General features: G+C 34.4%; 1 protein-coding gene across 7 annotated transcripts in view; it reads right to left on the minus strand.

Annotated features, from left to right (window-relative positions):
* Positions 1–15988, minus strand: part of ATG13 (autophagy related 13) — a 34033-nt gene that overhangs the window by 17020 nt on the left and 1025 nt on the right. For 4 of the 7 annotated variants that reach the window (XM_039358315.1, XM_039358306.1, XM_039358322.1 and 1 more), the window contains exons 2-9: positions 12180–12261; positions 11395–11475; positions 10843–10962; positions 10124–10170; positions 4972–5112; positions 1526–1566; positions 782–878; positions 408–506 (exon numbers count right to left, since the gene is read on the minus strand). In XM_039358315.1, the coding sequence (XP_039214249.1) occupies positions 408–506; positions 782–878; positions 1526–1566; positions 4972–5112; positions 10124–10170; positions 10843–10962; positions 11395–11475; positions 12180–12248 (695 nt within the window). In that variant the 5' untranslated portion in view covers positions 12249–12261. The remainder of the gene's footprint in view (positions 1–407; positions 507–781; positions 879–1525; positions 1567–4971; positions 5113–10123; positions 10171–10842; positions 10963–11394; positions 11476–12179; positions 12262–15988) is intronic. The other 3 variants (XM_039358332.1, XM_039358338.1, XM_039358352.1) reach the window with 1 other exon arrangement.

Below are 15988 nucleotides of genomic sequence, written 5' to 3' on the forward strand. Positions count from 1 at the left end.
AAGGTTTTTTTTTTTTAAAATAGGTCATCTATTAAAATATGTTTGAATTATGCATGCTTTACTTATACTATCATAAAATCATGCAAACAGCAATTTGTAAAACAAGTGCCAAGTTGTTTGTCAAAAAAGAAATTATTTTCATTCTGCACTTTATTCTGGAAAAATAATTACAATCCCAAGATTTTTCATTGACTAATGTGATATCTGGAATGGATGTGTCTTAAAAATTTTCTCATTCTATCCATTCAATTCTAATAGTGTGAGAAATTCAGGCTTTTTCTGCATACTACACTTCAATTAAAGTGGTGAGCAAGACTCACATAATTTTCTCTACCCGGCAATGTAAGCTGTAAAGGCTCTATACCTGGGATAATTGCCTCCACTATTCATGATTCCTCTTTCCTCACCTGTAATTGCAGGGATGCATGGGTGAGGAGCTGGGGTAGGGACGGTCCACAAAGTGATCAATGATAATCCCCATGATAGGTGGGGTCCTCTCAAACTGCCTGCAAGGCAATAAGTAATAAGCAAATTGTATTATTCATAGGACTGTTCTTTTTATTTTACAACTTGTTCTGACAGCCGTACTGCTCTTTTGGGTAAATTTATGGGGAGCAGAGCATCACCACAATTCAACCCTGCAACTCCACACATAAATAAGGAACTTGCTCAAAACTTAACACTACCAATATCAATCTGCCAAATCCAAGTAACTCAGATTGTCAGGCTTAAAGAAGAATATCCTAGAAGAGATTATTTAGTTTGACTAAGAAGTCCTCACCTGGTAGACATGAATGCTAGGTTGATTCTGTAGGCACATGACAAAGTGATTGTGCCTAGTGGAGTACCAACTGTCCCAACTCGGACTGTCTGAAATCCTACACAGGCAGAAGAGAAATGATCATTGTCTCAACTACTCTTTATGTTAATACTTGTCAACCACAAAAATAAAATGATTTGCTACTGCTCTATTCTTAGCTGAGCACACCAATAAAAGTGAAGTCCCCAAGGTGATGTCCATGCAGATCACCCTTTGTGTTCATCAGTCTCTACTGTTCTGCCTCATTTTTAATGTTAGTGCAATATGGTTTGTGGGAAACTAGTACAGTGACAAGCATATCTCTAGACACTATCTGAAACCCATTTCAGATAGTGGAACAGAAAACTCAAGAACAAGCCTGTTATTTGGAAATTACCACTACCTTGTACTTAGCTATAGACCTTGAGAAGCTGCTTTTATTTTAACCTTACCAATTTACTTTTTCAGAGATGATACTCTACTTTGTGACTATATCCCATAAAAGTAATTTTACTATTATGCTTATGATACACTCAAAAGAGATTGATGCAAACTATCAGTTTCAATTCTTCACCAATCTCTTATAAACAAACATCCATCCATCTATGCATGTTTCTTTTCTAAACATGTGACTCTGTCTATAATTGCTCATTTTTATTTTCTACAGTCTGTCAATACTGATAGTAAAAAAAGCCTAGATCTAAATTTTTTGATACTCAATCATACCTTCTCCCAAGCCATTCAGTTGCACTTCTCCAAAGTATACCCTACAACAGATAGGTAGGCAAAAAAATTATATACATCATATATGTTGATTCAGGATGCAAGGCAGAGATTAAATTTTATTTTTTATTCTTAATGTACAATGACTCTACAACCCTTGATCTGGTCACTTTTTGATCTTCTGTGAACAAGGAACATAAAATAACCATAATATCTACTAATGTCAGCATTAAAGGAAATAAGAATCATGGCAAAATTAGAACATATGATATTATTATTGGCACAGAATCTAGACAACAACAAAAAAAGAATCAAAAGAAATATAGGATCAAATAAATTCCTGTAACAAGGTTTTGGTCTAAAACCCCACTGATATATTGTCAGTTTTAATTGATAGACCCTAGGACACAACAATAACCAACAAAAATTCAAAGTAGTAGCAACCAATTGATTTTGAGGATAATAAGAAAAACTAGGAGCCAGCCAGATCATTTGTATTCTGTCTGAAACTATAGTTTTATTGAGGCCATTCATTAAATGCACATGTAGTGTGGAAATATAAATCATATAAGAATATTTTACTAGTTAGACCAGGCAACTGGCAATAAGTATAGCAGATTAACTGGAAAATACACAGTTGCACAATAATATCAGACTATTACACTTTTATTTGCCCGTTAGATTTCAAAAAGCTTCCCCATGTTAATACATTTCAGTTGCTTTAAACAGGAAGTTTAACCTACATATTTAGCCAGTTACATGTTCAAGTGATGAAATTACTGACATTAAGATTGGATTAAATGAAATCAGTGATATTCAGCTTGGATTAACATAATTTCTTTTAAATTCTCTCTCCTTTTAAGAAAACACAACACAGCAATATACTTTTGGAGTTCAATAGATCTATGAGCTTATAGTTGAAAATAGGGTATATAGTTGATTTCAAAATTATTCCATTCTTGGTTATCATTAATATTACCATATTTTCCGGCATATAAGACGACCCCTGACTTTTGAGAAGATTTTCATGGTTTAGAATCTAAACCAGTGGTTCTCAACCTTCCTAATGCCGCGACCCTTTAATACAGTTCCTAATGTTGTGGTGACCCCCAACCATAAAATTATTTTTGTTGCTACTTCGTAACTGTAATTTTGCTACTGTTATGAATCGTAATGTAAATATCTGATATGCAGGGTGTATTTTCATTGTTACGAATTGAACATAATTAAAGCATAGTGATTAATCACAAAAACAATATAGCAATGCTCGCTGGAGAAGCTTATTCTTCCTTGCTCAAAAATGTTGGGAGGGAGGGAAGGGTAAGGAAGGAAGGAAGGAAGGAAGGAAGGAAGGAAGGAAGGAAGGAAGGAAGGAAGGAAGGAAGGAAGATTGAAGGGGAAAGGAAGGAAGGAGAAAGAGATTGAAGGGGAAGGGATGGAGATGGAAGGAAGGAAGATTGGAGGGGAAAGGAAGGAGATTGAAGGGGGAAGGAAGGAAGGAAGGAAGGAAGGAAGGAAGGAAGGAAGGAAGGAAGGAGAGAGAGATTGAAGGGGAAGGGATGGAGATGGAGATGGAAGGAAGGAAGGAAGATTGAAGGGGAAAGGAAGGAGATGGAGAAGGAAGGAAGATTGAAGGGGAAAGGAAGGAGATGGAGAAGGAAGGAGATTGAAGGGGAAAGGAAGGAAGGAAGGAGAAAGAGATTGAAGGGGAAGGGATGGAGATGGAAGGAAGAAAGGAAGGAAGATTGGAGGGGAAAGGAAGGAGATTGAAGGGGAAAGGAAGGAAGGAAGATTGAAGGGGAAAGGAAGGAGATTGAAAGGGAAAGGAAGAAGACTGAAGGGGAAAGGAAGGAGATGGAGAAGGAAGGAGATTGAAGGGGAAAGGAAGGAAGGAAGGAGAAAGAGATTGAAAGGGAAGGGATGGAGATGGAGATGGAAGGAAGAAAGGAAGGAAGATTGGAGGGGAAAGGAAGGAAGGAAGATTGAAGGGGAAAGGAAGGCGATTGAAAGGGGGAGGCGCTGCCAAGGACGCACAAGCAGCTCCCGGTCTGACCGGCTGGCCTCCGACGCACATACGCAACCATATAATAACTAGTTTAATGAAAAGAAGGACGAGGGGGGACATGATAGCAGTGTTCCAATATCTCAGGGGCTGCCACATAGAAGAGGGAGTCAAGCTATTTTCCAAAGCACCTGGAGGCAGGACAAGAAGCAACAAATGGAAACTAACCAAAGAGAAAAGCAACCTAGAACTAAGGAGAAATTTCCTGACAGTTAGAACAATTAATCAGTGGAACAACCTGCCTCCAATACTGAATGCTCTAACACTGGAAGATTTTAAGACGAGATTGGACAACCATTTGTCTGAAATGGTATAGGATTTCCTGCCTAAGCAGAGGATTGGACTATAAGACCTTCTATTCTATTCTATTCTATTCTATTCTATTCTATTCTATTCTATTCTATTCTATTCTATTCTATTCTATTCTATTCTATTCTATTCTATTCTATTCTACTCTACTCTATTCTATTCCTCTTAACAACAATAGAATTTATGACATTTACAAAATGCTCAATTATTATTCCTATCATATTATGAAATATGCTTAAAATAGCATGGATCCCAATTAGTAAAGGAATTAAGTTGCTTTAATTTTTCATTCACTAAAAGAATAAACTAAATCTCTGATATCTTTGTAAATTAATCATTGATTGAGTGATTATTTGCCATCAAGACATTTTTGAGTCCTAGAGACCATAATGATTTAAAAACCAAAAAAGAGGAAAGATTATTATAGGACAAATGAACCTATAATTGTTGAGAAATACATGGAATTATGAAATAGTTTAGATTTGTTAAAATAATTTCCAAATATTTATAGAATTCTTGAATCCACTGCTATCATGCTGGCTTGTTAATATTATGTAATGAGATTTTATAACATTGCACTAAAGATAAAAAAAGAAGGAAAAAATATATGCAACTTATTTTGTTCATTTTTTATTTTATGGGTTATGCATAGAATTATAATTTGAATAATAAGATTAAGAAGCAAAACTGCTAAGTTAAAAAACGGTCTGTTTCCTATTTTGAGAAATTTTGAAATGAAATAAAATTTGTTAACTACATTTTGTCTAAGTTATGAAATACTGAAGAAACACAAAGAAAAATATAGCTATAAATCCAGATATTCCTAAATTGTACACATATTAGAAGAATGCAGTAAACCATCAATTATACATGAGAATCTACTTCTTTATTAAGGTAAGATTAACAGCAAATTAAAAAATTAAAAAAAGAGAGACCTATGCAATTATGTTAAAAAATCTGAGGGTGGATAAAAATAATGGAAACGCAAGAGCATGAAATATAAAACCTGATGCAGACAATACAGAATGTATTAGAAGTTCTATTTTCTGGTTCTAAGGATGATCAAAGTCAGTATTACCTGTACAATATGACATATTCATGACCTTGTTTCCTTGAGAGTCTGTAGGCTGGTGTCACCCTTGTTATAGCAAGCAAAGATTTCAGCAGTAGAGACAGCCTGTTATACACAGTGTAGGAAACTTTGGTTTCTTTATCACATCTACAAGCATAAATAAAAATAATTAGTCCAACATTCCAAGAATCGATAAGTTCTGAAATGAAGCAAATTTGAAATACAGATAGTCCTTGACTTATGACCATAATTTAGCCCAACATTTCCATTGCTAAGTCAGGCAGTTGTTAAGTGATTTTTACCCCATTCTACGACCTTTTGGCCACACTTGTTAAGTGGATCACTGCAGCTGTCAAATGAATCATGTGATCATTAAGCGAAGATCATGGTCGTCAGCAAACAACCTGTCAATTTACCACCAATAAATTCAGAAGGAATACCACTAGAAAAAGTTGAAAAGATCACACACCTCGGTTCCAATATACATGAAAGCTGGGACATGACTGTTGAAGTAAAGACAAGGATAGAAAAAGCTTGAACAGCAATCTTCAAAATGAAAAAGGTCTTCTGCAGTCATGACATAAGCCGAAGACTGAAAATCAGGCTTGTCAGATGCTATATTTTTTCTATCCTGCTCTATGGAGTAGAGAGTTGGTCTCTGACAGAAGAGACTAGAAGCATTTGAAATGTGGATTTACAGGCAGCTGTTACGTATAAGCTGGGTTGACAAGATCAGAAATGAGGAGGTGATAAGCCGCCTGGGACAAGGAAATCATCAAAACAATTAAAAAATGAAAATTAGAATATTTCGGATATGTGATGCGACACCCAGAAAAAAAAAGCATACTCCATTTAACCCTCCAGGGAAAGATTGAAGGCAGACGAGGTCCAGGCAGAAGAAGAACATCATGGCTTCAAAATCTAAGGGACTGGTTTGAACAAAACTCAGCAGCACTTTTTCGTGCAGCTGTTAATAAAAACAGGATCGCCAACATGATCACCAACGTCCGATAACGGATATGGCACAAGAAGCGAATCTGGCTTCCCCCCACTGAGTTTGCTTGTCAGAAGCCAGCTGAGAAGGTTAAAAATGGTGATCATGTGACTCCAGGATAGCGCAACTGTCATAAATACATGCCAGTTGCCGAGTGCCTGAATTTTGATGACGTGACTGTGACAATGCAGCAAGAGTTGTAAATGTGAAAACTAGTTCTAAGTCTCATTTTTCAGTGCTGTTGTAACTTTGAACAGTCATTAACAAATGGTTGTAAGTCAAGGACTATCTGTACTGAACTATCATTGTAAAAAAATAAAACTATAGATTATACTTTTACAGAATTCAAAGCAAATTAATATATCTATGGATTTTGTGTAATACACCAATTAATTCTATTTCAAATGAAAATATTTGCTTCTCAAATATCAGAGAGGAACAATTAATTAAGTAATAATTAATGCATTCATCCATGAATACCGTAAAGTTATAAAGAAATGGATGCATATTTGGAATAATTTACAGTTATCCCTTATGGGCAGAATTGCAGTTATTAAAATGAATGTCCTGCCAAAGTTTATTTTTTTGTTCCAAATGTTACCTATCTTAAAGAACGAACGTAATTTAGATGAATGGCAAAAAGGTATTAATAAATTTGTTTGGGCAGGGAAAAAACCAAGGGTGAAACTTAAAATAATGCAAGATTTTCGTGAGAGAGGTGGACTCAAGGTACCAAATATGAAATTGTATTATTATGCTGTAGTATTGACATTGATTAGCGACTGGGTGAATTTAACAAATACAGAAATACTTCATTTGGAAGGCTGGGACCTACTTTTTGGATGGCATGCCTATTTAATATTTAATAAAAAAGTGGATTGGGTTTTTAAGTCTCATATTATAAGAAACTCTTTGCTAAGAGTGTGGAGAAAGTATTATAAAAGTGACTTCAAAATACCATTATGGGCTATACCTCGGCATGCCATAGAAGGTATAAGGAAAGGGGTAAATATGGACAAGGTCTCTTACGTACAGTTATTAAGATGGGATGGCCAAGACTGGCAGTTAAAATCTTTGGAAGAATTAACACATGAAAACTTAACTTATTCATGGTTCCAATATAGACAAATAGTGGATAGATGGAAGATGGATTGTAAAATGGGCTGGCTTAGAGAAGATGGAATTTTTTTAAAACAAGTAAGAGATCACAGGCCAACCCATATTAAGAGAGTTTATGGGGTTTTAGTGGAATTAGATTCAGAACTTGAACTAGTTAAAGATTGTATGATTAAATGGGCACAGAATATTTGTGAAACGATTTCAATGGATACTTGGGAACTTATTTGGATAAGAAATGTTAAATTCACACAAGCGCAAAATTTAAGAGAGAATTTTTATAAGATGTTTTAGAGATGGCACCTTGACCCAAAGAAAATGTCCATTATGTACCCTAATCTACAGCCGAAATGCTGGAGATGTGGATATTTGGATGCTACCTATTACCATATTTGGTGGACGTGTAAGCATATAAAAGCTTTTTGGATTAAGATATGGTGGAATATTCAAAAAATTTTTAAAAGAAGGGTAAAATTTACTCCGCAATTATTTTTATTAGGTATTGTTATTGACTGTGATGCTAAGGAGGTTATATTGATGTTAAATTTGATTACAGCCGCTAGGTTGTTAATAGGACAATATTGGAAGAAGGAATCTTTGCCTACTTAACAAGAATGGTTTCATAAAGTTTCGTATTTGGCAGAAATGGCAAAGATTTCGGCTTTCTTAAAGGAGCAATCTCAAGAAAAATTTTTTGCGGTATGGGAAAAATGGATAAATTTTATACAACATAATTTGGATATGGAAAAATATTATTTAGCCTTTTTATAATTTGTAATGATTGTTTTTTCTTTCTTTCTTTCTTCTTTTTCTTTTTTATATATATACATTTTTAATGTATTATTATTCATATATTTTTTTTTTTTTTATATATATATATGCTTTATTTTTCGTCTACTTTCTTCTTTCTTCTTTCTCTCTCTCTCTCTTTTTATTTTTTATTTTTTTTCTTTTTTAGTATATATTATTCATTTTAAAGTTTATGTTATGTATATTATTATTATATATATTATTACTGTGATTTTTATTATTATTATTAATTATTTTATAAATTGCAAATGTTATTTTTAAAATATTTGTTAAATAATCCTATATTCAGTTCTGGGAAGTCGGGGGGGGGGTGGGGTGGTTGGGGAGGGGGGGGTGGATTTTTATTTGTAAAACTTTTGAAAAATTTTAATAAAAAAAAAAAAAAAAAAGAAATGGATGCATATTACAATATATCTTTGTTTGATACAGAATACATAAAACAGTTTCTTCCACATTGTTTATAAATTAGAATAGGATATGTTTGGGGAATGTGGAAATGGGCTATTTTTAATTTGGATGCACCAGAAAACAAAAAAGTTTGTTTTCTAATGCAGTGAAACTATGATTTACCAAATCCCAACTCAATGGACTTCATTTGCAATGGGGCCAAATTTTCACAGCAATTTATATCATTTGCATTTGATGATAGCATCACACAAATGTCATTGATGCAAATGAAGTAATTTGCATTATTTGGTTAATTACAGCATCATGCAAATAAGATGAATTTCTGCATATGGGGAGTTCTCATGTAATGACAACTGGACTTGGCAACTTGGTAATTAAGCAAAGTGGTCACTAAGTGAAATCACAACTCTTATGACTTTATTGCGAGAGATATTTTATCATCACAACCATAACTGTGAATAGCCACTAAATGAGGGAGCCACTAAGCAAGGACAACTTGTACATTTGTCAGAACGAATATTCCCTTCATCCCAATTAAAATGAAGCTCCATTCTATATTCATTCCTTGAACAGGAATGCAATATTAACTAATTACTATACCTATAAAGATATTATTATGGAATGGAATGAAGCTCACTGATGATAACAGATTTATCTAAATCCCATAACTTTTTGCAATACATAACTGTATTTAATGAAAAGGGAACTGTGAAATGAACAAATATTTTTAATTGGATAATTTGCAATACACTGTTGGAGTGCTAGCAAAATGCCTACCCTGGAAGACTGAGATCCCAATGCTTTATGCCACCATCTCCGGCCCCGATTACTTGCATTTCCACCTTCATCAATTTGCAGGGCTAGCAGGCTCTATTCTGCATTATTATTTTTAGCTTCTATGAAAGCTTACTGAGCTCATTTTTGCTCTTTAGACGTTCTTGAAAATAAAGATGTTCCTATAGACTGGCACCTTGACATACAATATGTCAGCTTGCCACTTTTTAATTGAAAGGGGATTTTTTTTTCCAAAATGTAAAAAGTCAAGCAAGCCATAAAGGGGAATGTCAGCAGAACAATAAGCATGCTTGGTACAATGCTGAAGACCTTAGTTTGAGGGTAATTATGCATGATACTGTTATCAATTTACCAATGTTTGAAAATGTGTAAATAGGAAACATCTAAGCAGCTGTAATAGAAGTGAAAAATATTTTACATATGAAACATTTCAAGACTGGAGCTGACCTTATTGGAAGAGTTCTGCCCTCAAAAAGAACCATTTTCAAATTCAGAAAGCCCTTTTGAATTCAGAACACGTCCACTAAGACTGAAACTGCACGGAAACATTTCATGTGAGTTGGAACAGCTTATTTTTACCTAAAATTGGGAAATACCTCGCATACTTTTATTTTGTATAATAAAATAACATTTGTAGCAAATTTAACTGATAAATTAATTATGATGGACATACTGGATGTAATTCATTTTTTTTACTACTTCTATGCACATTTTAAAATGTAAAGAAAAAAATGGGAACCAGTGTTTTGTTATTTATTTTTAACAAGAAGTCTCCTCTGCCCATTGGTTCTAGAGATTCACTAATATTAACTGTTTACATTCAAGCCTGTTGTTTCCATTATAGCTTTAAAACTGGTAAATGTGTTTGTTATTTGCATTGTTTCTCTTCTCACTTCTCTTTTCTTTTACACTATCCCTTTTAGGTTCCAAGCATCCTAGGGACAGGTAATGTCCTCTCTGTTATTGGTTGAATCTTTCCAATAGATTTTTTCCCCAGTAAAGATAAGAATGAAAATACTTTAAACAGTTACTTACTTTTCATTCATTTCTAAACACCAGATTTCCAGCTCCATGGAATCTCCCTGCCATGGAAAACAAAAAAGCATTTTAACCAAGCCTTTATAATGACAAACCTTTTACTTGTAAAAAAGGTACCTAGTACAGATGAGTCAATGGGTGTTGCTGAAAACAAGAAAAATGAAACTTTAGGCTGACTTAACATTAGTACAGTTTCCAAATTATGAAAAGTGATACCATCATATACCTGAAAGAATGTCACACAAAAGAAGCTCAAGTTTTGTCACTGCAGAATGCAGGACATAAAATAATGGATTGATAAAATGCGTGATAAAACTTGCCAAATTTCAATTAAATGGGAATTGGATCCTGGATTTTGGATGCACTCTGTAAGTTAGTCCATTTGAAGTACCTTGGTTCAAAAATTGTTGTCCCATTTCACCCAGTTAAAGATTATTAGAACCAGTATTTTAGTAGTAGATAAAATAGTTCTATCTACTATCTCATCATTTAAGGCAATTCCAAATAGAATTCCTGGAAAGAAGATCCTATGTGTAACAATATTTCAGTGATTTAAACAGAGCAGTTTCTGCTTTTTATATAAAAATGAAAATTATAATGCTGCCAGCAGTGGTTCACTTCAGCCCTCTCTGGTTAATCTTCACATGATTTGAAACCATGTAATAAAATCTGAGATGAAATTTAATAAGAAAAAAAATGGTTGGTTCAACTTATACCTCAGAGGTTTTAAGAGAAATTTCCACACACATTGAGCGCCCAACAGCAGGCAGCTGTCCTGCCAAAGCTTTTTTTGCTTCATGAGTAACTTCTGGTATGTCTTTGATTGCCAAGTTGAACTGTAAAATTAAGAATGTAGATTTTAATTTTCAGGAACCTACTTTAGAAACCTATTGTCTACCATACTGCAGAAATATGTATAATAAAACACAGTTTACAATAGATTAATCTCATAACTACAAAGCAAAATATCCTTTGCTGTCATACACTGCAGATTAATAAACGTTGATTTCCTCATACTATTGTAAAGAGAAAATATACAAACACACAGATATACACAAATCCCATTTGCTTTCACTACCCCTCTCTAGAGATCTTATATCAATCAGAAGATCTAATAAGAACTTGCAAAGGGGGGGGGGTGAATTGCTCAGATACGTTCTATATTTATACAACTACTTTTACAAGAGAAGGAAAGTAGAAATCAAGGGCATTTAATGTGGCAAAAGGAATGACACAACAGAGGGATTGATCTCAAAAATACTTTTTACCCAGTCAGAGCCTGTTGGGGAGGAGGATGAGCGAGTGCAGATTTTTTCTCCAAGTCGGGCCTGCACAATCACCTGTACGGTCTGAAAGACAAAGCATGCTTACTACACTGAGAAAAGACAAATAGTCAAAAAGTCAAGTAGAGAATATCATATTGAAAAGAAATTAAAGGAGGTACAAAAGCCAAATTATTCAACTGTTAAATATCAGAAGTCAGAAATATATGCATGCATTATTAATCGCTCAGATACTGAGCAGAACACTTTAGGAAATCATACAACTTTCCCTATATCTCTTAATCGTTTTATCTATAGTTTCTCTGAATTAGGGCTGTGCACTTCAAAAAAGCTTTTTGTTTATTTAATAAATTTATAGGCTGCCCATCTCATATGCATGACTTTGGGTGGCTAATTAAAACAGAATAAAGCAAGAATAAAAATGACAGAATTAAAAATGACAGAAATTTTGAAGAAGTTCTTCAGACTCTGAGCGAGTACAAGAGCCTCTAATGAAGAATTCACATTTTTATTACTTTATAGCTGAGGAAAACGGCCGGCCTCTTTAGGGTTGTTTTAACTTTAGCACTGAAATTCAGTATTCTGTTTTTAAGGTCTAAAATCATAAAACTGAAAAGATGTTTCTGAAATTCTTAATTTCTTCTAATTTCTTAATTTTAAAAAATGTTACAGAATTCAATTATACGTTTTTGTATTACTGCCACTGAATTGTTGGACAAAACTTTAGCTTTTGTTATGTTGTATTCTAAACATAATACGCAAATAATTACCTTCAAAGCAAAAAATTTTATGAACTTGTCCAAGTCCTTCCTGTCCTGGGAGCTGAGGTCAGTATCCATTGCATATGAAAGTCTGAAATAGGACAAAAAAAAAAATGATGTCACATTTCCAGTTTTATAAGTCTTCTTACTATTATTTAGCCAAACTAGTCTTAAACATCAACAAGTAGATTTTAAGTCAGCCACTACTGGTGAAATCAATTTGTTCAATTAGATAAACAGAAATTAAGAAGATTCAGTGAAGATTACATTCTGAACTATTGTAACTAACTGCACTTTCAGAATCACCTCAGTTGTAACAAAACTAGAAGAGCAAAATCAAGTAACTTTTTATTTAACCCCATAAACTTGATAGAGATATGTAGTGAATAAGATTAATCATTCGTGTGTTGACTTCTAGGTAATGTAGTGTGAGACAATGAGTAACTGCTGACATGTGATGTAAGTTTATTCAGAGTAGATCTGAAACTGAACTCAGCAGCAGCTGATGTCATGTGTGTGATCAATACAATAGAATACTGTTTTAATGAAGAGGAAGATTGGTATTGAGGGATTATAAAGGAGCTTAAACCCATATATTTTGGACAGATGATGTGATCAGATAGTACACTAGAAAAAACAACAACTATGCTTGTTAAAAGGTGAGAGAACCAGAAGACAAACAGATAAAATGGGTGGATAGATCAAACATATTATTGGAGAGTCCTTGGAAGTGCTGTGGACACAGATATACATAGCAAACCAAGATTACAGAAAGCAGAAATATACTCTCCACATATCTTTCAATGCATATTCTACAAAAAGAATAAAGTACTTTAGAATCTACTAACACACTACCCTAGCTCTTTGGAATAAATATGGCAAATATGCCAACACATCCCTACCAAGAATAATGAGCGTAGCCAAAGATCTAATATCAAAGGAAAACAATAGGGAATCAACTATATAATAAAATGCAAGGATTCTGAATTACATTATATAAAACAAACAACAGAAATCAGCAGAATGCATTCTCAAACATCAGCTAACTCCCAAAAGGCACAATGTAACTTCATTAATCTCCCTCTGCAAAGATAGCTCAAGAATAACTTCAGAAAGGAAACTAGAAACCTTAGAACAAGCCAGATTAAAAATATAAGAAAATAATAATAATAATAATAGTAAAGTTGGAAGGGACCTTGGAGGTCATCTAGTCCAACCCCCTGCTCGGGCAGGAAACCCTACACCATTTCGGACAAATGGCTGTCCAGTCTCTTCTTAAAAACTTCCAGTGTTGGAGCATTTACTGCTTCTGGAGGCAAGCTGTTCCACTGATTAATTGTTCTCACTGTCAGGAAGTTTCTCCTTAGTTCTAGGTTGCTTCTCTCCTTGATTAGTTTCCACCCGTTGCTTCTTGTCCTGCCTTCAGGTGCTTTGGAAAATAGCTTAATTCCCTCTTCTTTATGGCAGCCCCTGAGATATTGGAATACTGCTATCATGTCCCCCCTTGTCCTTCTCTTCGTTAAACTAGACATACCCAATTCTAGCAACCGTTCCTTATATGTTTTAGCCTCCAGTCCCCTAATCATCTTTGTTGCTCTTCTCTGTACTCTTTCTAGAGTCTCAACATCTTTTTTACATCGTGGTGACCAAAACTGGATGCAGTATTCCAAGTGTGGCCTTACCAAGGCATTGAAGAGTGGTATTAATACTTCGCGTGATCTTGATTCTATCCCTCTGTTAATGCAGCCTAGTACTGTGTTGGCCTTTTTGGCAGCTGCCGCACACTGCTGGCTCATATTTAAGTGATTGTCTACTAGGACTCCGAGGTCCTATTGGAAGCACTGAAACAAGCTGCAGATATTTTAACTTTATTATATCAAAAGGTCTCCACTTGAACCATTCCATCACTCCATCATAGTATCACAGACCACATAAGAAACAACCAACAAAGACATGAGACACCACCTTAACAACCAAATAATTTACACAGCACAAGGCATCAATAACTTACAAAACACCATCTGCTCACAGGGCCATCCCATCAAAAGCATGAACACAGCAGGAAAGGCAAGATATACAGTATAATCTCTACCAACCAATAAACCTAATTTCTCTAAAATTTCTGCACTGATAATGTTACCAAGGAGGTTATTAAACCACATTTGGAGAAGTCTAACAATCTAACAGAGATTCTGTGAAGAAGATGGCATGCTGCATGTGACCCTCTCATATATTTGCCTCCTAATATCTTATTCAAGTACAGTACTAGCATTTTGTATATCATAATTTATTACTTGCAGTCCACAAATATCCATAACTATGGACTGTGCTCAGAGACAAGTCAAGATGGTGAGCATTTGTCTATATAGCCACTAATGTTGAGCCAGACTTGATAGCACTAAATACCTAGGTTAGAGCATGCTAGGTAGAAAATAGTTTTTATGTTGCAAGGATAAAAAAGCTCCTTTCCCTCAAATTTGAAAACATGAAAAACAAGTTGTTCAAGTTAAATAACTATAATGAATGATAATACAGTCTTAGCATTGTATGCTTATTTAGTGTTCACAGATCAAGTAAAATCTATTATCATAATTAAGATCAAGGCAGGGCCAAATTTCCAAACAGAATCTTGTTCACATTTCACATTACAATCTCTCAATCTTTTTGTTCAAAAGATTGAAAATTAGTGGCATCAGAGATTAGCTAACTGGTTTTGAATTTTACATAAAGCAAGGATAGGCAACGCTTTTGACCTAGTCAGCAAATATGAAATTGTTGAAATGCATTCTCCTATAAAATGATCTCCACTGAGGAGGGCAGGGTATAATAGGCTCTGCCCTTCAATAAAGGTTGCTAGAATGGTTTTGGACAGCCACCCAGCACACCATCATAAAAAGGAAAGCTGTTGAGGTTACTCATCTCACAAAGCTTTTCATGATACAGTAGTTCCTGCAACTGCAGCTTTTATTTTTCCTATGATATTAAAATACCTCAAAAAATTCTTTATCATTCCTAAGAATGTCTGCAATGCCTTTATGAGGCCCAGATCTATTATTGGAAATAAAGATGCTACATGCTACCGGTAGTGACTGCAGCATACAAGTTTCTGTCAAGAAAAGGAAGGAATGTTTTAAAATCAGTCATAGCATAAAATGAGGTGGTAAATGAAAGGAGAAAGAATTAAAAGATAGATTATTATTTACTAGACTAATTACTTTACTAATATGGTGGATGGAAAGATCCCAGAAGCCCAAATTTAAGTACGAAGCATGTACATATAAGTTGAAGTCATCTCTCAAACAGCTCTCTTCTATTTAAGGCTCTAAATATGGCTTGAGAAACAAGAAGACAATACAATAGGTCCTTGACAAATGACAACAATTGAGCCCAAAATTTCTGTTGCTATGTGAAGCAATTAAGTGAATTTTGCTTCATTTTACAATCTTTCTTGCCAAAGTTATTAAGTGAATCACTGCAGTTGTTAAGTTAGTAACATGATTGTTAACTGAATCTGGCTTCCCCACTGACTTTGCTTGACAGAAGGTCACAAAACGTTATCACATGACCCCAGGACCCTGCAACCTCATAAATATGAGTCAGTTGCCAAATGGCTGAATTTTGATCATGTGACCAGGGGGTGCCACAATGGTTGTGTGAAAAATGATTGTAAGTCACTTTTTTCATTATAATAGCTCTGTGATTGAACTCATATATCACAGTAAGCCATGTTTTTCTTTATCAAAATTAGTTGAATTTACACATGTTAATCCATGATTTATTTAAAAGTGACAGTGGCTACATTCACTCAACAAGCACAT

This window comes from Crotalus tigris, unplaced genomic scaffold (genome assembly GCF_016545835.1).
Source record: "Crotalus tigris isolate CLP2741 ecotype Arizona unplaced genomic scaffold, ASM1654583v1 scf7180000017576.4783729, whole genome shotgun sequence".
Lineage (NCBI taxonomy): Eukaryota > Metazoa > Chordata > Lepidosauria > Squamata > Viperidae > Crotalus > Crotalus tigris.